Here is a 23,192-nt window from a genome sequence, read left to right as displayed (position 1 = left end):
GTCCTGTTCAAGCATTTCTAGCTATAATTAAAACCATTATTTCAGGCCTGGATTCTCAAAGGATCTTAGGCTTACCTCTATCAGAATCAGCAGTACTACAGGGAGCTACACTTGTTCTTAGCTCTCTTTCCTTCCAGATCATGAACCCCGTGGCATCAAAACTGTCAGGTAGCTCTCTATCCAAAACCTCGTGCCTGACATTAGATAAGTGTCAAGTAAACTTATTGTCATTGGCTGCCATTTGCTGCTGGCCTCTCTCCCTGCATTTTAACCAGGCTGACCTTTTGAGGTGAGGATTTTTAGTATTCCCTTCCGGGTCTAGCTCATGTCTTGTATACAGTAGCGTTTCAGGAAATTCGACTGAAATCCAGGTCAGGAACAAGAGGCATTCAGGAAGAGCAAAGTGGTCCCTGGTGACGGACTGTGGTAGGCAGAGAGATGGGGAACAGGGGTGGCCCACAGGCTACGGTCTGGATGTCAGTCGGTGATGAAAGAGGGGAACTCCAATGGGGATGAGGTTTGGAGAGAAATGTATTGGGTTTGAGGTGATGGTGGAATGGCCAAATGAAAACTGCCAGCAGGCATTTGGTGATTTATAAGTTGCCCCTGACCCTAACCAAAGCTTTGTCTCCTAATTCCACACTGAATACCTCAAAACTTAACAACCAGGCAAAAAATGTTAATCGGGCAAACTTCACAATCAGGAATTTTTAAGACAATTGCTGATAACTACGTGAGACGTTACAGCTGCCACGCCCGTCCTGTTAGGCTCCAGCAGCGGAACAGACCTGCAGAAGGATGCTTATCCTTCCTGAAAATTCAAGTAAAACCTTTCCCTTCTTACAAAATCAGGAATTCCAGGTTTGGGACCAGAGTCACTCCAGGGGCTGCCCATCTGAGGTGAGAGCCAGAGATGGTACAGGTCAGAGGAGCTGAGAGGACCAGTGGCACGTCCCACTGCTCGCTGGCTGTGTGGCCTGAGAGGCTCCCTTTCCTTCTCTGGGCTTCAGTTTCATCTGTGAAACATGAGGTTTGGGCGAGGTGACCATACAAGTCTCTTCCTGTTTTACAATGTGAGTAGCTACCACAGGAAAATAGTTTAAAGTTCAGGACTTGTAAGATGAAAACAAAAGGAGGTTAGAGAGAAGGAAGGTTCTGGAACTACAGAGCATAAGTAGTATAATGAGGGAATTAGGGACAATACATTGTTCACCAAATTGGGAAAGGTGACTGTTGGCCTCCTGGCCCTCCATCCCTGGGCCTCCAGGCCTCCCCTACTCACTCCCCCACCCTGCGCTGCTCCTGAAAATCCAAAGGCAATTGTTTGAGAACAAATGATGCTAGTGCATGCCAAGGCTGTAAACAAAGCTCGTGGAGGCTTGGATAAGTTCATAGGTCAAAGACCCCAATGCATTTTGGGTGGAGTATATATCCTTCTGAGGTTAATAAGAAACAAATACCATGCATTAACTGCAGCACTGTCCTGGGTAAATGCCCTTATATATTAAGTATTGCAGTAACCTAATGGGTCTCTGTGATTCAGTTTCTTCTCCTGTAGCCCACCTTACAGATGACTGCAAATGATCCTTCCTGGTGCACAGATCTGATCCCTGATCCGAAGCCACCGGGGACTCTCCTTTGTCTGCAGCCATCTAAAGCGTCTGACATTCAGATGGACAGCCCCTGGAGTGACTCTGATCCCAAACCTGGAATTCCTGATTTTGTAAGAAGGGAAAAGGTTTTACTTGAATTTTCAGGGAGGATAATCATCCTTCTGCAGGTCTGTCCTGCTGCTGGAGCCTAACAGGACTGGCGCGGCAGCTATAACATCTCCGGTGCTTATCAGCAACACAAACCACTTTCCACAACACAAACCAACCTTTCAATTCTTCTTTCTCTAATCCAAGCTCACTGTCCTCTCTACGGAGTTTATGTCTTGTCTTACACTGTCTAGAGCGCCACAGATCAAATCTAGGTCACCCTGCAGCCAGCAGGACTCTCCCCTCCCTCCCAGCTGTTCCGGGTCTCTGCTTTGCACTGACCTAGGGATAGCCCTTTATGAAATCGATGCACAGAAATCTCTCTGGACCTTCCTTCTTATATTTTCTCTAAGGTCCAATAGTTTCATTTTATTCCAGCACCCATTTTGGCTCCACCCCCCAATGCTAGAAAATCCAACTTTTAAGGATCAAAGGGTTGGTTCTGTGGGACCTCAGCCTCAGCTTCGGAAGGCTTCACCAGCCCTTTCTGCTGGGGAGCAGGGGAGGGGCAGCCTGGGGTCTGCAGGAACTAGGGCCCCGCTGAAAGGAAACTCAGGGAACCGTCTGATGCTCTAACCTTGAACAGCCTCCTTAGAATCTAAAGAGGCCGATTGCAGTTCCCAAATGGCTGCCTGTTAGCAGTGGGGATTAAGGTCCTCCAGGCAGGAGGGCTGGCGGTGAGGGATTACTGACACCCCCCCTCAGGCATCCACTGTCAGTTTATCAGTAATGGATCTCTATTGATCTCAAGGCTTCCAGGATGCAGGACACAGCCCACTTTCCCGAAATGCTGGCACTCTTGTCCCAAGTCTACTAGTGCAGGTGCTGTAAGCATCCCAGCCAGTAACTGGTTAGAGTTTGGAGCTACGGGAATATTATGAGGGGAGGGAACTTGTGAGATAGGAATGGCATAACTTTTTACCACCTGCTACTGTTCACGGTTTAGAAAGTTAATGAAGAGATGCTTTCAGCCGTTCAGTCACCCCACAACATTACTAAGCACCCCCTGCAGGCCCAGTACTATGCTTGGTGCTGACTACAATATGGACCCTAGAATACGGTAGCTAACACTCCAGTGAAAGGACAGCTGGCAAACAGCTTTCCCAGCGGAACTTGGTCAATGTTATGATAGGAGATAAGGACCGAATGCCGAGGACACAGAGAAGGGGGTTCGGCTTGGGAAGGGGAGCAGAGAAGATTTCCCAGAAGAACAAAGTGTTAGCACCCTCCAGAGTTAGGAAGATGACGAAAGGAACAGCACGTGGGAAGTGCTGAGGGTATAAAATACAGGGGTGCGTTCAGGAACCTGCAGGGCATCCTGTACCGTGGAACCCAGGGTGTCTCTGGGAGAACAGCCAGAGAGGAGGCAGTTTTAGGTCTAAGTGATGCTGGCCCCCTCGGGAGGCCGCTCAGCTCCAAAGACGTCTCAGGCCTCAGGGTATAACTGAGATTGAGGTCGGCTCTAGCGGTCGGAGTCTGATGCACACAGACAAGGAAGCTCCTTTTGGGCAAAGGGAAAGAAACAGCCACATGAGTGTTCCGGGGTGCAGGTCCTCGGAGCTGAGGGCTGGGGGAATCTGAGGGGGGTGTAGAGTGGAGGGAGTTTCTCTGTAAGAGGAAACCGGGTTATAAAAACAGGGTTGCCAACTGCAGGGGCTCTCTGCGGTGGTGCACCCATGCTTTCATGTCCGTAGGCCTGCTCTGCAGCGGCTGGCAAAGCCACCCAAACCCTCTGTGAGAGGGACTCCTGATCAGGCAGCTTGGAGCATTAAAATAAAACTACTCCACCCCTGGCAGAAGGACAGGTAGTACAGCCTAAGTAGCTAAAGGCATGGGTTTTAGAGTCAGATCTGCTTGGAGTCTTGGTTCTGTCTTAGACAAACTGCGTACGGTAACCTCTCTGCATGTTGGCTTCTGTTCCGTAAATGGTGATACATACTACATAGGGAAGTTAGAGTCACATGGAATGTTATGTTTAAACCACAAAGAAGTTTACTGTCTTCATGTACACCTAGGAGATGCTCAATAAATGGTAGCTGCTTGTATGTTGCTTTGAACGCCTCACAGCATTTTTAATCGGCTGAGTCTCATGTATTCTTATAAGAAGCCTCAGGCAAATGGGCGGTATTCCCGTTTTACAGGCAGAAGCCGAGAGTGGTTTCCAAATGACTTCCCAGTGCAGAGGGTTAGGGGGAAACCTACTGCATCCGACAGAGGAGGCCCAGTGCCTGCAGGTAACACGCGCTCAGAAAGCACTGCCGGGCGAGGGAATGGTGCAGGTCGGGAAGCACACAGGCCTCGGCAGGCCTTGGCGGCTTGTGGGAGGCTGCTGAGGTAGTCAGAGGTCATAGTCCATCTTGGAGGGATGGACAATGACAGGGGAGCGTTACGCCAGAAGGTGGGAGGTAAAATAGACCTAAAGGGGTGGGAGTGGGGAAGAAGACCTGGGTGAGGAAGCCATGGCAATGAGAGTGATGCAATGGGCAATGGGGGAGCATCTGGAAGGGACCCCAGGGCAGAGTTAGTCTAGCAGGGGTCTTCAAACTACGGCCCGCGGGCCACATGCAGCCCCCAGGGGAGTCTGATCCGGCCCGCCAGGTTTTTTGGGCAGTGAGCGCAGCCAAGGTGTTACAGTAGGAATTAGTAGTTCATATAGTCCGGCCCTCCAGCTCTCTGAGGGACCGTGATCTGGCCCCCACTTTAAAAAGTTTGAGGACCCCTGGTCTACAGGAAACCTTTAGGGGCTATTTATTGAGTCTCTCCTATAGTAGAGAATTGCAACTGACAAAGCAGGAACTAAAGACACACTGGGGCAGTGTTTCTGGGGAAGACGATTCAAGCAGCTGTGAGCAGGACATCCTGGCAACTAGTTAAGCCTCCGTGAGCTTACTCTTTGGTGGTCACTTTGCAGGCCACTCATCCATCTTTACAGCCGGTGGTAAATCCAATCATCTTTGTTTTGTAAACGAAGTGATGTTTACAGACATTAAGCAACTTGATGATGGTCATAAAGTTAGTGATGAAGCTTGGGTCCGAAACCAGGTCTCAGTCCAAAGCCTGTGCTTTTGCCATTTATAACACCCTCCCCTCTGGTGAAGAAACATTAAGTCAAAATAAGCCTGAGATGGTGAGCCTGGCGTAGGGGAAAACCTCCCGGCAGTGGTCAGGACTGGGAGAGGGGATCCCTCCGTAGAGGAAGACTTCTGGTTGTTTGTTTACGAATTCTTCAAGTGTTAAACATGTGAAATCAGGCGGGGAGGTATCCAGTGGGAATATCCTATCTCTGGCTGGCAGCCTCTGGGAGCGCGGATGGGGGCAGGGATGGATGCACACTGGGAAGTCATCTGCGGACAGTTGGTAGATTTTTGAAACATAGGCACAGACAAGCTCCTCTGGGGGCTAAGTGTTGGAATAAAACACAAGGGAGTCAGGGGAAAAGGAGCTCATGGCAGCGGGCAGGCAAAGGGGAGGAGGAGCAGGTCCCAGCTCCATGAACAGATGGTCCGGGGCACACATGGCCTCTCCGGGTGTAGGCACTGCCCGGTGCCAACGGAGATAATCCTCCTTCTGTTCAGTTCCTGAAACCTGCTCATTTGTCAAGGTGCAACTCACATTTCCACCAGCCCTATTGGAATTCAAACCTGTTCGGCTCTGTGACTCCCATATGGCTAGCATTATGCTTGGCACATAATAGATGCTAAACGAAAACTTGCTGGGCTGAACTGAACAATTAAAGAGGAAGAAAAAAAAAACACTATTTGGGGATGACAGGTAGTTATTCTTTCTAAGCCACATCTTCTTAATTTGTGAGATGAAGCAATCCTTGTTAGGATTAACTGAGATATATAGATAAGGTATTTAGTACAGCGTCTGGAATTGAATTGTTCACTATTGTTCATGAACCGGAATTACTATTCTTAGCTGGTAGCATCCATGGAAGTAATAATATACACAACAGGAGCCTGGGTGAGGAAAGCCAGGAAAGAAGGATGTTCAACAGTTCCAGGGTCGTCTGTGCACCACAGTGCTCTCTCTCTCTCTCTCTCTCTCTCTCTCTCTCTCTCTCTCTCTCTCTCTCACACACACACACACACACACACACATCTATGCTGAGGGATGCTTTTGAACAAAATATAAAATTCCACTGATACCCTGTGGATGGCCCCCAATATAAGGAGATTCTTAGTAACCCAAACTTGGTCCTACAGCGGATAGTTGAAATGACCTTCATGGCTACTTGCATGATTCTAACATCAAAATGGTTAGGAATTTTGATTCTAAGCCAGCTAACAGGCCCACCTGCACGTTTCGTTTTTTACTGGATTCTCTAAGTAAAGGTGTGTCTACCCCCAGTTTGGCAGCTGCTTGGGAGGGAGATATGGAACGCCAGATTCCTGGAATCAGCAAGCACTCCACTGTCCAGCCTGCCACAGACAGACATCCCTGCCGACACAAAACCCTCTCTGTGGTACACAAAGCCGCCATGTGCAGTCCTTCCCCACAGAGCGTTCTCTCCTCCTGAGACCTGAGGAGGGACGGGGAGGCAGAACAAAAACGGGCATCTGCAGCGCGATCCTGTGAAAAGGGCGCAGGGTTTTCAATGAACCGACCACCGTTCCCTTTTGTCGCAGCGACTCCCTCTCTCCGCGCCTTAGGGCCAGACTGCGCCCAGGGCCTCGAGTGTCTCCACTGGAACGAGGACTCCAGGAGCCCAGCCTCCCATGGGGCGCTGGGCCCAGCTCCCTAGGACTGGGCCTCCCTGGAGACCAGGCCGGGCCCCTGCCGCCTGCCCCCTCTCAGGCCTGGTCAGCACTGAGAAGCCCAACCTCTCAGGCTCTGCTCTCAGCCCCTCGCTCCCCTCCCCCACTCCTTTCCAAAGGCTTAAGGGACCTTTTCTATTTGCTGAGCCCAAAGAAGCCGGTTGCCAAGGTGACAGGAGCAGGAACAGCGGGGAGCCTGCCATGGGGGAGGGGCTTTGCCCCCAAACAGCTGTCAGTGGGAGCAGTCCCAGCTGGGACCAGCGCCTCTGCCTGCTCCGGGAGGAAACAGCCCCGGGAGGTCCCATTCCGCTCTGCTCTGCTCTGCTCCCTGCGCGGCCCCTCCGCCGCCCGCCGCAAGTCTCCACTGGTTCTTTTCCCTGGGGGCAGCCAGCCAGCCAGCCAGCTCAAAAATGCTCCAATAACAAACAAAAAACCGCTCTGTGCTCCCCCCCCCCCCATTGGCATGCACGCATGCTCTGATCGTTCCACTCGCAGTGGGCTGTCTGGGCAGGAGGCCAGCAGTTACCTCCGCCTGGGGGACTGCGGAGCCCGGGGCAGGTGCGGCTCCGGCTGCCCCTCCGCCCCACCCCGCCCCCACCGGGCATCAGATCACAGGGCTAGTTTAGTCCTTTTGTTTGTTTGTTTGTCCCAGGGGCCTGAGAGGATCCTGAACCACCACTGAACCGCCACTGTCATCCCTTTGGGAGGTGGGGTGGGGGAGTGGAACCCCAGGGTCTACAGAGGGGAAGGGCTGGGAGGAGAAAGGAAGAATAGGAGGGGACAGTGGGAGGCAGAAACAATGCGAAGCCTACTGGTTTGTGTCTCGGGGGAAAGGTCTTTGTGGTCCGAGGCTCCCAGCTGCTCCACAGAGAGTTCTGTGGAAGCACTGGGCCTGCACTGCAGAGAGCCACATATTGTCACACCTGGGCTCTGGCCCTCAGCCTGCGGCTCACCTGCACTCACCTGACCGGGCTTGAGAGAAGAGAGCCCTCCTTTAGACTCTGTAAACCCTAGAACAGTCTCAGAACCGCGGCTCTTTGAGCTTCAAGTCAGAAACAAGAAAGGCCTAGAAAGCCCCAAACCACTGTCAGAACGGAGAGGCAAACACGGCTGGATGACTGAGATCCAGGATCTGACTCGGCCGGACTTGGCTCCCAGTTCTGCTCTAGGGCTTGTGCACTGAGCAAATAGGGAGAAGAGATGCTAACTTGGGGTCGCTGCTCTAGTCCAAGCTGCTAGCAAGTCGCTGTAAGAACCAGTCTGTACCTCTGAGCCTCCGTTCCTTTCCCCCTGAAGGAAGAGCCTGGAGCAATGCCAGACAGAAAGGGATGCGCGGAGCCACAGGGCAGGGAGGCCTCCAAAGGGTCTGTAGTGACCCCGGAAGGCAGAGACCAACCCTTTGTCCTTGAAATCTCAAAAAGGCGAATAAAGGACTTTAAATCAGATTCTTTTCAGCTCCCTGTCATAATGCTTTCCTGTCTCGAATACCTTCGGCTACTTTGTCTGCTGGGTCAACTGCTCATGCTTCAAGACTCACGTGCCATTTCATCCGGCCATCCTGCCTGGTGCTGAGTACCCGCTGTGCTCTGTGCCCACTGACCCCCTGCTTATTCCCTTAACGGAATTTAGGGCATGAATGGATTTGCTTATACCATATACCTGGCTCTGTCCTTTCGACTGTACACTCCTTTAGGCAAGGAGTCATATTTTGACCATCTTGGTTCATTGTAACAAGCACAGAGTAGGTTCTCAAGAAGAAAAAAAAAATAGATTGGATGAGGCCCAAGGGCAAGTGATGGTCCAGGGATGCGACCAGACTGAGTGTCTCTTTAATGCACAGCCACATGGCCCACCACCACATCTATTTCTCTGTTAGAACAGCTTGGTGTTGCTCTCTGGGAGGGAAAGTCAGGCCTCTAGGGCTGTTGGCAGGTTCTTCCCATCGGGATGGCGGACAAGAGGCGGTGCTGGGAGAATTCCAGCCGGCAGGGAAAGGAGTCTGGCCCCAGGGAAGACTGATTCACCTCCTTCAGAGAACTCGCCTCACAAGTGACTTGCTGGATTATTTTTTAAAAATCTGCTACATTTATTCTCGCGTGACCTCATTGGGAGCTTTCTTGCCTCTTTCCCCCAAGAACAGACAGTGCACTGGGTCCCGACAGTGCTTGGCGCTCACACGTGACAGCACTCATCTCACTGTACCTGTCTGTCCTTCCAGACTGTGCTCTCAAGGGCAGGCCCCAGTCTTATTTATCTCCACCTATCCAGAACTGGCAACACAACTGGCAAATATGGGTCAACAAATGTCTGTGGAATGATGAGAAAACGAACTTCCCACTTCCTCCTCTCCCATGTGTTCCTGCATGCCTCTGGCCGGCCCCATCCTCTTTGCTGACTCTCAGAGAATTTCCAAATAGTCTCGCTGCCAACCTCCACCCACTCAGGGTCAACAGCTATGACTGCACGCTCTGAGATTCACTGCTGTGCCCAGTGTGAAGGACTCATTTAGTCCAACGGACGTGGCTTCCTTTTAAGGCTGGATGAGAAGCATGAAACGGATCGAGGAGCTTGGAACATCTCAAGATTGGAAGAGGGGAGAGACACATGGCTGGGATCTTAGCATGTCATTGGGGAAAAGGAAAGTCTGGAAGTTTTCCCTGGCCCACAGTTTTCTGGGAGAGGATCCTTCTTCCCGGAGCACTTACCTGGTGCAATGAGGGGATGGGCAGCCACAGCGGGCACCAGCCGGCTGAGCCCAGCCCGGCCCTCCAAGCTCCCTGGCGTGCTGCTGCTGCCATCTCCTTTCTTGAGGGGCTCCATCACACTGTCAGTGAGGCCAGACTTGGTACCTGCAGGGGAACCCTGAGCAGTGCTTCTGCCCTGTGATGGGGTAGGCAGAGGCTGACTACCGCCTGGCGTGGGTTTCAGGGCCAAGCTGGGCAGGACAGGCTGAGTGGGGGGAGGGCCCGAAGCTGCTGCAGCTGGTGTCTGCTGTGTTCGGAGGGTCAGGTTCTGTACCTGGAAAAGAGGGGTCTACAGGAGTCCAGAGAACGTGGGTGGGAACAGTGCCAACACACAACTAAGACAGGGAAGGAGTTAGGGACGGATCCAGGAATAGCTGAATGGGATCGTGTATGAAATCAGAGACAAAGAGAATGAGTTAGGCTGGAAGAGAAACCAGGAGCAGGTAGAGGTCCTAAAGGGGACGAGATAGAGCGCTATTGTTGGATCCACCAGCAGAAGAAATGGAATTCTGAGAAGGGAGGGCTCAGGCTGGGGCAGGCCCGGGCAGGCAGGACAGGCGCTCTCCCTTCTGTAAGCTCCCGCCGCCTCCAAACTAGCAGGATTGGGGGCAGACCACTTAGAAAGAACTCCCAGGTACCGCAGGACGTGGGCTTGCCACGGCAGAAAAGGCCAGGGCAAACCGGAAAGCTAATAAACCAGCAAGGCCTATTCTGCTTGATAATCCTAACCAGGTAGAGGATTGTCTGGTCCCCAGGATAAGCTGTACACCGGTTGGCCTGCTTATTCAACCTGGTCGCTGGTGCCCTCTGCTGGACATACAGAGGCCCTGCCAGACTCTCATCTGACAAATCTGATGATCTTGGTACCAAGTGGCCCCCCCCCCCCGCCCGCTCTGTAGCTGGGGATGGGGTGATGGGAGTGGGAGGTGCTCCTCTGCCCGGCCGCCCATAGGATCTTTACAGCCACAGCGGTACCTGTGTGCTCCCAGCAGAGCGAAGGGATCCGGGACTCATCTTCCCTCCCCCTTCCATGCCATTTCCCCTGATTCCTAGCGGTGCTAGTCTATGCAACCAGAGTGGGATTTTCCACTTGAAAGCAACCAAAGCAGCAGAAGTTACATTGGGGAGGGCGAGTGTAAGGTACAAAGGTAGCAAAGACCACCGGGCCATTACTGGCAACCACGCTGGCCTCAGCGCACTGCTCTGACGCCTGGCCTGTGTTGCAGGAACAGGGTCAGGGGTGGCTGAGGCCTTCTCAGTGGGGGAGGAAGGAGCAGGGCTGAGCACATTGGGCCGTCCAGTCTCCCACCTGCTTTCCTAGGAGATTCCAGCCTTCCCAGAGATTCAAAGCTCCCCCAGGGCGTGGGCCCATACCCAGTGTCAGTACCCATCGATGGAGTACCCACCCCCCTGCCCTCCCACAAGCATGGGGTCCTCACCTGGGCGGGGGTGGGGGGCCGGGCGGGGGAGCCAGTGCCGAGCTCGGGCTGCACAGTAGCGACGGCGGCCGTGGGCGTGAAGATGAGCTGAGGGGACAAAGGAACAGTGCCGCCTAGGCTCCTAGCTACCTGCACCAGGTTACCTGGCTGGGCCTGGAATCACAGGAAACGAGGCGCCTTTTACCTGCCCAACGTGGGCTCAGCCACGGGACAGACAGCTTAGCCGGGGAGCAGATACGGGGAAATTGGCAAGAAAGGGAAGGAGTCCAAGGGGATTCTCTGAAAATCTCGAAGCTCGTGGCATCCTGACCCCAGATACATCTGTGCCCTCAGATACATCTAGGCTGGGCAGTGAGAGGGGGAGGGGGAGTGGCACCCTGGGCTGTACCCACATCAGGCTTATGCAGCAGCCTCTGTGAGGAGCTCATCCTAGGGGCCACCGACATTCACTGGGCTTCCTAGTCACTCTCTCCTCAGCGTCCGGGGAGCAGGGACCCCGCCTAGGGTCACTGGCCAGGTCTCACCCACTCCTGACTCTAGGTTGGGACAGAATAGGACTCAGCTCCAGAAGGGATGATTTGCTCAATTTTTAGTCAAGTTTAGGTGTGTGTGTGTGTGTGTGTATGTGTGTGCATATGTATGTGTGTATGTGTGTGTGCATGTGTGTGTGTGTGTGTGTGTGTGTGTGTGTGCGCGCGCTCGCTCGTGTAGACAACAGTGGTAGAGGAAGCAGAGCATCTAGAGCTGTACTTGTGTCCGCATCTCCTTCCACGGGGCACAACGCAGGCTACATGATGTTCTCTGCATGACACTTCCACCGCGGTGAGTCTAGCTTGGGGTCAGTGTGGACATGCTGGTGTCTTGAGAACTGTAGGAGGCACCCTCCGTGCATGTATGTTCTGCTCTGGGGAGGGCGGCAGACAAGCTTCAGGACTCAGTTGGGGCAGCTAAGTCGGGCGAGGGAATGAATAATGGAAGACAAAGGCCGCGTGGGCAATGCCACCGTGTGGCTGTCTCCCCAGAGGAGTGGAAGCCGAGTCTGTGCGGTGTGTCCAAGAGGCTAGCCCCTGGGAATGGAGCTGCACCCCAAGCTATGAACTGAGGCAGGAACGGAAGTGCAGGAGCAAGACCAGAAAGGCTCCAAGTGTCAAACTCTGGCCACAGGAGTGAGGGAGGATAGGACTGTGTGTCAAGGAGCTCAAAGGAGACATATTTAGGTTGGATGGAGGCAGAACCGTTAGATACTTCTGCCTCATAGGGGGCACGCTGCTATTTTCCCAGGAAATTCCTCTAAATCTTAGGAACCTCTTAAGTTCCTAAGGGACCCCGCAGCCCTCAGGGCCAGGTGTAGAGGAGAGATCTTAGGTATGCATGTCCCAGGCCGGTGCCACCCTGAGTACATTCGACCCAAACATGCCCACCTGATTAACAATTGATAGGGTGACCGTGATTAACATGGGGCCCAGCTGGGAGGGCAGTGGAGGCAGCAGCATGTCCTGACGCTGGCTGCCACCTTCACTATCTGAGCTGGAATGCACCTTTGACCCTTGATCACCAGCAGGGACTTCACAGTGAGCTAAGACCGATGTCCCCATGTCTGCAGAGTGTATGGATGTTTCTATGCTTGCTTATCTGATGTGCCTGAGTGTACAGACCATTGAGGCAAGGGCTCCTGCAATGCCTACCCTAATGAATGTTAGGGAGTGGTTTCTGAAAGGAGGAGCACAGTTCTGTTTCCCTCTCAGAGGGGAAGGAAAGGAGGCATCATGGGTAACTATGTCAGCCTGGAACCCCCGCGTCCCTGTCAGTGAGCCCATACGAAAGCTCCCTCAGCTCTCCAGCTCCCCTCCCTTCTTTATTCCACCCTTATCTCTGCCCACTGTCTCCCAGGCTTCCTCCCAACCTGGACTTATCCCTACCCTTCCCTCATCCCTCATCCCTCAGACTCTGCCTGTTCCCCCCGGCCCACCTGAGCCGCGGCCCAGGCTGGGTACTCACCATCTGTGCCCTCAGATACATCTGCGCTTGGCTCGCAGTCAGGGCGGGAGAGGATGTGTTGCCCAGGAGCACAGCCTGCTGGGCGATGCCCGAGGCGGCCGCCGAGTTCACACTCTGGGCCCGGTTGATGAGCTGGGCTGCCGCTGGGGAGGCTGCCAGATTGATCTGATGGGAGAGACACCAGTAGGAAACATGAGGTCCTGTTGGTTACCTCTGTGCCAACTGCACCCATTTCTCCCACCCCCCCTCCCCTGTCCCTGGGTGGATTCGGCCTTCTTTAGAACCATCTCTGGTCCTTGGCCCTGGGTCTTCCCCCAGCGCTGCCCTGTCTCTGGCCTTTGTGCAGAGCTGCGGGGGAGGGAGGAGGGTCCAATGGCGAGAGAACTGAGCTATGAACAGAGGACCTCGGCACTGGGCGATGACAGGGAGTTGTTACAGTAAGGGTCAGGGAGAGGCACGTATAATTTCCGACAAGAGTAATCGATTCCAGCCATGATTCCACATGGCTGAGGATTCCCCACCACTGGGTCTTGGGCAAGGAGGACGGAGCTGGTCCTGGATTGGGGGCCCCCATCTACTCACCGAGGATGACTGGGCCGGGGCCTGCGCAGACACACTGCTGCCGGGGGTGCTCCCTTGCCTGTTGGCCACCAGGCTCGCCTGGAAAGGACAATTCTTATCACCAGAGTCCCAGATCTCCCTTAGTCCCGCCCAGGCTCTCACCTTCCAAGGAAGTACAACAGGTGGGAAGGAGTCAAACCTCCATTCTGCCTCATCCGTGTGACCTTAAGCGAGTGCCTCAGTTTCCTTCCTCATAAGGTGGGCACAATAACAGTGTCTACCTTGGTCGGTTGTTAAAAGGATTGAGCAAGGCAAAGCATTTGCATGTAAGCACTCATGTTGTCAGCTACGGCTATTAGCAAGGTTTCCAGCTCGCAGTCCTCCATCCTCCCCACTCCATCATACCTCGGCCCCCATGCGGAGCGTTGTACACACTGTCTGGGATGTCCAGCCCACCCTCTCCCCTTGGCCAGCTTCTTGTCAACCTTCAAGGGCAGCGTCAATGCCACTCCAGCAGCGAGGCCCTCCCTGGCCACCCAATCTAAGGTCTTCCTTGTTATTCAGTCACAGCTTACCACAACTGAGATGTTCACATTTTGTTTCCTTGTCTATTTGGGTTTCTGTTTACCGGCTGTCTTCCCACTATGAACTCTAAGAAGACAGAATCCACAGTATCCTCAGTGCCTGACATAAACTCTGGCATACAATAGGTCCATAAAATATTTTCTTGAATGAATGAATGAATGAATGATGCGTTCTTCTCAGCCACTGATGGCAAGCTGAATGGACAATGCCTTTGCTTGTGGACCTCTCTGACCCTCAGTCCTGTCTCTGTGGTGCAGTGACTTGGTAAGGAAGGCCGGGGCTGGGCTGGGCGGGCTGAGGGTTCTAGCCGCTTCACTCAGGAGCTGTGTGACCTTGGGCCAGGTGTTCAGCCTCCCAGAGCCTTTTTCCTCATCTGTCAGAGGCCACTGACCATCACACCTACTTGAGGGGCTCTGTGAGGGTCCAGGGAGAGCATGCACAGGGCACGGGTGCAGCGCCCACTTTGTCTCTTACTCCTGCAGCCCGTGACCCTGGGGCATCAGCGGCACCCTCCGTTCTCACCTGCTGCACGGCCGCCAGGCTCTGGAGCTGTGCGCTGCTGAGGTGCTGCTGCTGCAGGGCCGCAGTCTGCAGCATGAGGTGCTGCTGCTGGGCGGCGTACATCTGCTGCAGGTACTGAGCCGCAGTGCTGGGCTGCCGGTGCAGGGCCTGCTGGATCACCTGCGAGGGATGGGGGAGGTGCAGACAGCGTCCAACAGCTGGGCCACTCACCCACCGCAGACCCGCCCTTCTGCAATAACACCTGCCAACCCCCTCTCTTCCCCAACTGCTCAGGGAAGGCCACCAGGTCTGCGAGCACCACAACCAATCACCTCTCAGGGAGGCATCTCTGCCTCGTCTACCTCGCATCTCTTCAGTGCACTGCCCCCCAGGATGGTCTGCCCTGTGTTGGCTGCCCCCTCCCCTTGACTTTAAGGCATCACTCTCAGGGGGGTAGGGAGGCTGTGGGAGACAGAAATCCTTTAAGCCTCCAGAGACACTGTGTCCCATGCCAATAACACTCCCCTTCCCTTCCCTTCGTCAGCCTCAGGTTAGGGTGATTGGGACACAGGGAGGATGGCAGAGGGAACCAAAGCTCAACCAGGCAGAGAGAAGGGACGGCGTGGGAAGAAAGACAACTCACAAGGGGAGGACTATGGCCACGTAAGCAACACACCAGCCAATTAAAACTTACTCAAGGGCTGTGTCCTCCCTGCTGGGGGTGGGGTGGGGCCTCAGGGCAGACTTGCCTTCTTCCCAGGGTTTGTCCTAGCCGCCTGGAAAGTCCTACCAGTCCCTTTGAAGAAATCCCCTGGGGCTTGCAGACCACAGGGCTTGCGAGTACCACAGGGTGATGCATTCCTCTCTCTCCTTTCCCTCCCTCCCTCCATCACCCCTCTTCTGAGCCACCATCTCCCACTCCCTGGCCTTACATTCTCTCTTTCCTGATGGGACTGGCTGAGCCGCAGTCTCAGGGAAAGGAGGAAATGATAAAAGGCTCCTCTAACTGCACAGACTCAACACCATGGCCGTTCCACTAGACCACATGTGTCAAACACAAGGCCCGCGGGCCAAATCCAGCCCGCCAGGCCTTGCAATGTGGCCCGCACCGCGCTGTCATCACTGCACTCCGCTGTCAGTTTATGACATTGTCAGTTTATGACTGTTCAGTAAACCATTCGGCCCGCGATTTAGGCTGGATTTTAGATTTTGGCCCCTTCTCTGATTGAGTTCGACACCCCTACACTAGACCATGCTGACAGCCCTCCTGCCGGGCCTGGAGATGACCAAGGAATTCAATCCACGATCAGCTGGAATCTCACCTGTACGGTCTGCCGGTCAGGGATGCCACTGTACACGGAAATCTGGGGCCCAGCGGGGCGGCCACTTCCCCCGCTGCTGCTACTGACCCCGCTGGCGCTGCTGGTGACACTGGCACTGCTAGATGTATGGGGGACCGGCAGCTCATTCTCCATGGCCCGCGGGATGGCACAGCCAGGGGGTTCAGACGGCAGAAGAGTAGGCGGATGCTGGGAGGAAAAAGGCAGAAGTGAAATGTTAAGACACTTACTAGAGCAGGCACACATATGCATGAATTTCCCATCAGCCTGTGGGGACTACTCCCCGGAGGTCCTGTCATCTGAAGGACAGGGCCAGGCAGGTTCACTGGGTGAGAGTTGAAATCAGGTCTGCCTGATCTAAAGCCCATGACCTGTTCATTCTGCTCAAGGAAGTAAAACCAGCAGAGGAGGCAGATTTCCTGGAATGGTCTTACTGGGATCATCTCTCACTCCATCCATCTCTTTATCTGTAGGGGATGGAGATACTGAATAAATATCCGAGAACTAATTATTTCTCCACATTTATACAGCCGGTCATTGAAAGAAATGGGGATAAAAATCTAGAGAGAACTGAATGAAAGAAAGAGGCTAATAAGGAGACAATAAAACAAACTGAAGAGCTTGTTTTGTTTTGAAAGCCGGAAGAGCTTTGAGTGTGTTTGGAGTCTCTGTTTTCTTTATGAAGTACTTGCTGAGTGCTCTCCTATCTAAAGCTGAGTAGGGCATTAGGTTGAGCAATTTGGTTAAAATTGCAGGGTTGAGAGTCAGAAAGACTTGGGTTTATGTCCTGGCTCTGCCACTTATTAGCTGAGAAAGCTTGGCAGTCACTTTTCTAACCTTCTGTCTCTTAACTATCAGATGTAAGAGTGTATGGATTGCTGGGAGGATAAAGTAGAACAATGATACAAAGTGCGTAGCAGAGCGCCAGGTGTATAGTGAGCGCTCCCTAAGTGCTGGCTGTTGTGTGGTTATTGAAACTGTCTCAGTGCTAACAGGTCAGTCCTCTTCCAGTGTAGAAACAGCAGTGCCCCTTGGGAACGTCTACCCCAGTCATTAAGGAGGCCACCTCTGATCTGGATTCAGAACTGAAAGTCACACCTCCCCTCGAGGCAATGACTGGCATTGGAGAGGGGCTGGGGAGGAAGGAAGGGGGGTGAGAAAGGCATACTCAGATTTGAGTTCAAGTCCCTTTCTTTTTCTTCTTTCATGCTGTTTCTAAAATCCTCATTTCTATATATAAGCTTCCCCTCCCACCTATTCCTTCCTACATAAAAAACTACATTTATTGCCCTGACCAGTGTGGTTCAGTTAGTTGGAGCATTGTTCCATGGGTTATGGGGCAGGGGTTTAATTCCCCACCAGGGCACATATCCAAATTATGGGTTCAATCCCTGATCAGGGTTCGTATGGAAGGCAACAGTTTCTCTCAATCGATTTATCTCTCTCTTTCCCTCTCCCTTCCTCTCTCTTTCTAAAATCAATAAAAATATATCCTTGGGAGAGGAGTAAAAAACAAACAAAAATCATTTGTCATCCCATCATACACATTAAATTCTCTGCTTGCCGGTTATATTATTTCAATAAATAGAGAAAATAATATGATTTTTTCACACTAATGAGAGCAATGATTAGTGCAAAGAACTACAATGTCATTTATGTTCTGTTGTCATCACTCCAATGTTCTCATCTCAATTGGGTTGTCAACATTCCTCGAGGCTGCCTTCTTCAGGCTGGGCAGATTTCAACTTGGGCTAAAATGCGTGGATGGAGATCAAAAGACAGAAACGTTGGGGGTAAGGAAATCTGGGCCACTCCCAGTTGGCAGCCAGCAAGTTGAAGTTCAGAGGGCTTTGGCTTCCAAAACAATATAACTGCTGTAAAGAGGGTTCACGACCTGGGTCCTTCAGCCGTGGTTTCCCTAATGCTTGCACATCTGATTTTCCTGCCACAGGGCAAGGCCTCTGCCCTGGAATCCCCTTTGTCTGGAAATGCACTCAGTTCTGGGCCTCATTATGACCACTCAATTGTTACGGATACTTAAGGATAATGATGATGCAGGAATCAATGAAACACGCTAAATCCCCCTGATGTCATGCTCTGGGAAGGAAGGGCAGGCTGGAGAGCAAGTGGAAGGAGGCACAACTCCTGATCTGGCAGAATGGAGAGACTAGTTGCAGAAATGAGGTGCAACTGAAATTTTAAGTATCACCAAGCAATGAGTAAGTAAATGAGAGTTATGTTCAAACATGGAATCCCCAGGGTCTCCTCTTAGTTAAATGCTTGGCCTCCGTGTCCCAAAATGCTGACCAGAATTGGGGTTCAGTTCTTGCTTTCATCCCACCCTAAGGCATCCCAACTGAAGTACTTGTAAACATTAACATAACATGGGGAACGGCAGCAGTCACGGCAGGTGACGGATACGGCGATCTACATCCTGGACGACCAGCCTCCGCTGTTTTCTTCTGTGTTGTAGCAAGGACAGATCCTCACTGAGGAATGAAACAGCACGTAATTGTGAAGAGAGCCCGGCATTCTAAATAAAAGCTGCACAAGAAGGACAGCAATGATCCCACGCGGGAGAGCCTGGCCTGAGCAACATGGGGACAGGCACAGTGTGTTTCCTGAACTTTCTGTCTGGTCCACCTGTCTCCTTCCTTCTGCTGCCAAGCATGCCTCCCCTTCTCCCTTCATCCTCTCATGCTTGGCTTCTGCACCACACCTGTCTTTTTCATCTCATTAATTGTTGCCCCCACCCCTGCCTTTCCCATTCTTGTGGCTGCCTTCTCATCCCCATGCTCTCTCCTGTCTGTGCTCACACCCACCCGCCCTGTGACCATTGCTCTCTTACTGCTGGCTTCCTGGCACTGGCCCCATCCTCTGTGTGCTCACGCTCACCTCGGTGGTGTGTGGACTCTCTTGAACACGTGCATGCTCTCCCTCTCATTCTCCCCTTGCCCTCTCACTCTCATTCACTTGACCCTGACTGCTTGTTCTGGTTTACTCTAATGAGCTCTCTCCCCCTCTTTCTGACCTTTCAGATCTCCCCACAGCCTCTCCTTGTCCCACTCTCCCTTGATTGACCTCACTGTGCATGTGACTCACTCTGCATTCCCCTCCTTTGCTCCAAGTGCTTGAGATCTCTCTCAGTGTGGTCACCCCGACCCTAACCTTAGTCTCCCTCCTCCCCCCAGCAAGCACATCCTGTCTCCTTCATTCATAAGTATGCACACTCTATCATAGGCTTCCTCCATCCTCCCTGAGCCCCACCTCCTTGCTCTCTCTGTTCTGGCTGAGGCTTTTGCCCTCTCTTCCAGTCACTCATGCAAAGCACACAGGAGGGAAGGACAGACTCTAGGCCCCAGAGGATAAGAATACACTTGAAAGGATATGTGACATTTCTACTGCTTGAATCCACCCTTTCTCTGCTTTCACAGCACATCGCTGCCCTGTCCCACCTTCCATTCCTTGTCAACCACTTCTCAACAATCCGAGCAACTATCGAGCACCTACCATATGCAGGGCATTCTTGTTAAGTACTGGGAATAGAAAAACATAGGAGACACGAATCGTAATTTCAAGGTGATTTAATTTTAGTACCTTCCATCAGTGGAGCCTATACTAATAATACTGATCATTTTCCGAGCACCTACTATCCGGCAAGCACTACAGTAAATGCTTTATACATATATACTAGAGGCCTGGTGCATGGAAATTCATGCACTGGAGGAGGGGGGGTCCCCTCAACCCAGCCTGCACCCTCTCACAGCCGAGAAGTCCTCAGGGGATGTCCTAAGCTGCAGTCTGGCCTCCCTCTGCGGGAGGTGATCAGATGGGCCCATCAGGGGATGGTGCCGGCCCTCTCCCCCACTTCTCCCCTCAGCTGCCACCTCCCCATTGCCATTCCCTCATTCTGCTCACTGGCACACGCCTTGGCTGGCCTGGAGCTGCTTGCTTACCAAACAGCCCCATGCCCCCTCTCCCTGCCCGCCCCCCCCCCCCCCCCCGACTGGTTGTTCTGCTGTTTGGTTGATTTGCATGTTATGCTTTTATTGTATAGGGTACTCATGACCTCCCTTACAGGATAGGTATTATCTCAATTTTGTCAGTGAAGCATCAAAGTAACTTATCCAAGGTCAGTCATCCCAGAACTAGGATTGAAAACCAGGTCTGACTCCAAAGCCAGAACTCTTCCCAAACTATGCCCTCTGAAAGTTTACCCACATTCTTGCCTTGAGCCATTACTGTAATGACATTGGGCCAAGTCCATATCTAGATTTTTAGAGGTGAAAGGAACCAAGATTACTGAATGCAATCCTCTAATTATTAAGTAATGTCTATTAAATATTTTATACTGACAACATAACCTTTTATATATAATGTATACATAAAAGATAATAGGCATGTGAATCCACCAGTCAGTTCAAGAAATCAAAAGTCAGCACTATCTCCCTTGTCTTTCCGATGCAAAAACTGATGTCTGGTTTTGGGAAAGTGACTCAATCCAGGACGTAGGGCTTCTTGGAGTCTCCTCCAGTAGCATGACCATGGAGGCACCTCCGAACACTGCCTGGACTTGTGGTGGCCACTTTGTCAACCAGAGGGTTGAGGTTTGCCCTGAGGAGGGATCTGAAGCTGCTACATGTCACTTTCTCGTTGGTTTCCCAGGGGAAGGGAACTTGGGTAGAAAAAAACAAAAATTAGGTGGCATGGACCTATACAGTAGCTTTCAAGCCTTTTCCACCACAGTTCTCCTCTTTGAAGCCAAGCTTGCAGGGCCTTCTTACTCCCACCTTCCCCTGCCTCAAAGCTCTGGTCTGCGTGGAATGGCGGAGGTTCAGAAGCCTCAGTGAGGGCTACTGAGGTATCTGTGGCCTCTCACGACAGCCCAACCCTGTGGCCCCACATTAGAAGATCTGAACTCTTAAACTCAGTATCTGGCTTTAAGCATTTTACACTCCCCTTTTCAATTTCCTTTTAATTCCCACTCTTATTCCTCCCTTTTCCTCCTTCTATCTGGTTCCTGATTTCTTCTCCAAGGCCACCCATCCCTGTGGACTCCCACTATGAACCGCAGACAGATCTGATGAATGGCTCACATCCAGAACTGGAAGTCTGCTTTTCTTCGGATTCCAACTCACTGTGTGGTTTTGTGTGAGGCCGAGCTCTGAAGGCTGTGAATCTTGTTAGTCAACTCCCCCTTCCAGTCACAGGGGACCACTCTGAGCGATGTGCTGACTGTAACCGGCTTGGCTAGTGATCTTATTACAGGTCTCTGCGGCCCACCGGGCCTGAAACCAGCAGCTGGAAAAACGCTGATGGTCCTGCCCTCCCAGGAGCCGCCAAGTCTCGGGAACACTGGGCCTCTGTCCCAGGTCAGGGGAATCCATTTGCTGAGGATTACAGCTGTGACAGAGGTTCCAGGGAAGTGGAGGGGAAAGACACTGAGAACAGCTCTCCAACTCGGGCTTAAAGCCCTGGAGTGAGATGGGCCGGGTTTTCCGCATGCAAACAGAGACCGGCAGGAAATGAGAGGTCTAGTCCGCCCACAGAGGCTGCTGGTGTTGTCATTCCTGCGGTGGCTGTGTATGGAGACTCTGAAAAGGCGGGGTGGTGGGGTTCCTTTGCTATGGCTTGGCCTCTCCTTTGAGTCGCTTCTCTGTCCGAGGTATGAGTCAGTAATAGCAGTGTGCAGGCACTCTAGACTTTGGGGCCAGAGGGCAGGCCACCATTTGCCGCACAAACACAAATATCCTGATTTGCACCAATCCAATTGAGCAGCTGTCTGAGGCTACGGATATACTGGAAACAATCCAAATGGATTCAGGTCAAGCTCCCTCAAAAAGTTCTCCCTACCCCCAATCCTCTGCTTGTTGCCCCTTCAGTGTCCCTAGAAGCCAAAGTAAGTAAACGAGGGCCAACAAAGATAGAAATAAAAGACGAGAAGTAAAAACTGACCATGCAGTCTTAGCCAGCAAGATAGTCTGGTTTCATTGTGAAATGGACCCCCGTATGTTTACATACATGGATATACTTTTTCTGAAACCTCCTTGTTTGCTTCATAATTTATAGGAGACAGATTATATCAAGTGTTTCTATAAGCTGGTTGCTGGTTGTTTGAAGAATATGGAGAAGAAAAAGGGGGATTTGGGTAATATGACCAGACTGCCCCGCTTTTGTTGGGACAGTCCCGATTTTTAACAATTTGTCCCACGGTGTCTTAAAAAAGTCCCGATCCCCCCCCCCCCCCCAAATTGGTACTTTTTAAAAATGCCACGGGACGCGGGACAAATTGTTAAAAATCAGGGTTGTCCCGCCAAAAGCAGGATGTCTGGTCACCTTAAATTTGGGCACTTTGGGAAGGAACATCCAGTTAAAGCCATGTGATTCAAATGTGGAGTGTTAGGGAGTGAGACTCAGCTCCCTGCTCTGAGACACGGCAACTATTCAGGCTGCATCTTTCTCAAAAGGGGCCAGAGAGTAAATATTTTAGGTTTTGCCAGCATATGGTCTCTGCCATGCCTACTCAACTCTGCTAGGCAAACACAGCCGTAGACAAGTTGTAAGTGGAGTGTGGCTGTGTTTCAATAAAATATGAGTTACAAAAATACGTGGTGGGCTGTTTTTGGCCTGTGGGCTGTAGTTTACAGGATCCGTCGGTGGCAGACCCGTTTTTATACATCAGCCACATGGCAGACGGTGTGTCTGCAGCACAGGCTCTTGTGTTAGGAAGACCTGGGTTCAATTTCTAACCACCATCCTAGTATCCTTGGGCAAGTTACATTCTTTTGGGAATGAGGTAAAATTTCCCTCATGCGGTGGATCTGTGGATTAAATGAGATGTCTGTAGAGCACTGAGAACACTACTCAGCATATTACCCTTTTATTAGTATATATACTGAAAAAAATATATATATATATTCTGATTTCAGAGAGAAAGGGAGAGAGAGAGAAACATCAACAATGAGAATCATTGATAGACTGCTTCATGCATACCTCACCAAGCTTGCAACCCAAGCATGTGTCCTGATTGGAAATCGAATCGTGACCTCCTGCTTCATAGGTCGATGCTCAACCACTGAGCCACACCGGCCGGGCAAAGCAGTTTTATTTTTACATTTTGAGGAACCTCCATACTGTTTTCCATGGTGGCTGCACCAATCTGCATTCCCACCAACAGTGCTTGAGAGTTCTTTTCCTCCACACCCTTGCCAACATGTTACTTGTGGATTTATTGACTATAGCCATTTTGATATCTCATTGTGATTTTAAGTTGCATTTCTCTGACAATGAGTGGCTCTGGCACCTTTTCACGTGTCTATTGGCCAGCTGCATGTCCTTTTTGGAGAAGTGTCTATTCCTCTGACCACATTTTACTTGGATTGTTGTTGTTTTCTGATGTTGAGTAATAGGAGGTCTTTATAAACTTAGGACACTAGCCCCTACTATTTTCACAGATGTACGTACATGGTTGGTGCTGCCAGCAGGGTTTATAAAAGAATTTGTA

General features: G+C 51.8%; 1 protein-coding gene across 3 annotated transcripts in view; it reads right to left on the bottom strand.

Annotated features, from left to right (window-relative positions):
• The window catches only part of PHC2 (polyhomeotic homolog 2), a 76,168-nt gene that overhangs the window by 29,895 nt on the left and 23,081 nt on the right, over positions 1-23,192 (bottom strand). Inside the window, exons 2-7 of one of the 3 annotated variants that reach the window (XM_084873065.1) lie at positions 15,671-15,877; positions 14,370-14,528; positions 13,284-13,361; positions 12,702-12,866; positions 10,704-10,856; positions 9,226-9,538 (exon numbers count right to left, since the gene is read on the bottom strand). In XM_084873065.1, coding sequence (XP_084729191.1) covers positions 9,226-9,538; positions 10,704-10,856; positions 12,702-12,866; positions 13,284-13,361; positions 14,370-14,528; positions 15,671-15,823 — 1,021 coding nt within the window. In that variant the 5' untranslated portion in view covers positions 15,824-15,877. The remainder of the gene's footprint in view (positions 1-9,225; positions 9,539-10,703; positions 10,857-12,701; positions 12,867-13,283; positions 13,362-14,369; positions 14,529-15,670; positions 15,878-23,192) is intronic. The other 2 variants (XM_084873066.1, XM_084873067.1) reach the window with 2 other exon arrangements.

Source organism: Pipistrellus hanaki (genome assembly GCF_964339955.1).
Source record: "Pipistrellus hanaki genome assembly, chromosome: 2".
In the NCBI taxonomy this organism is placed as follows: domain Eukaryota; kingdom Metazoa; phylum Chordata; class Mammalia; order Chiroptera; family Vespertilionidae; genus Pipistrellus; species Pipistrellus hanaki.
Note: the sequence above shows the minus strand (reverse complement) of the source record. Positions and strands in the feature narration are given on the sequence as shown.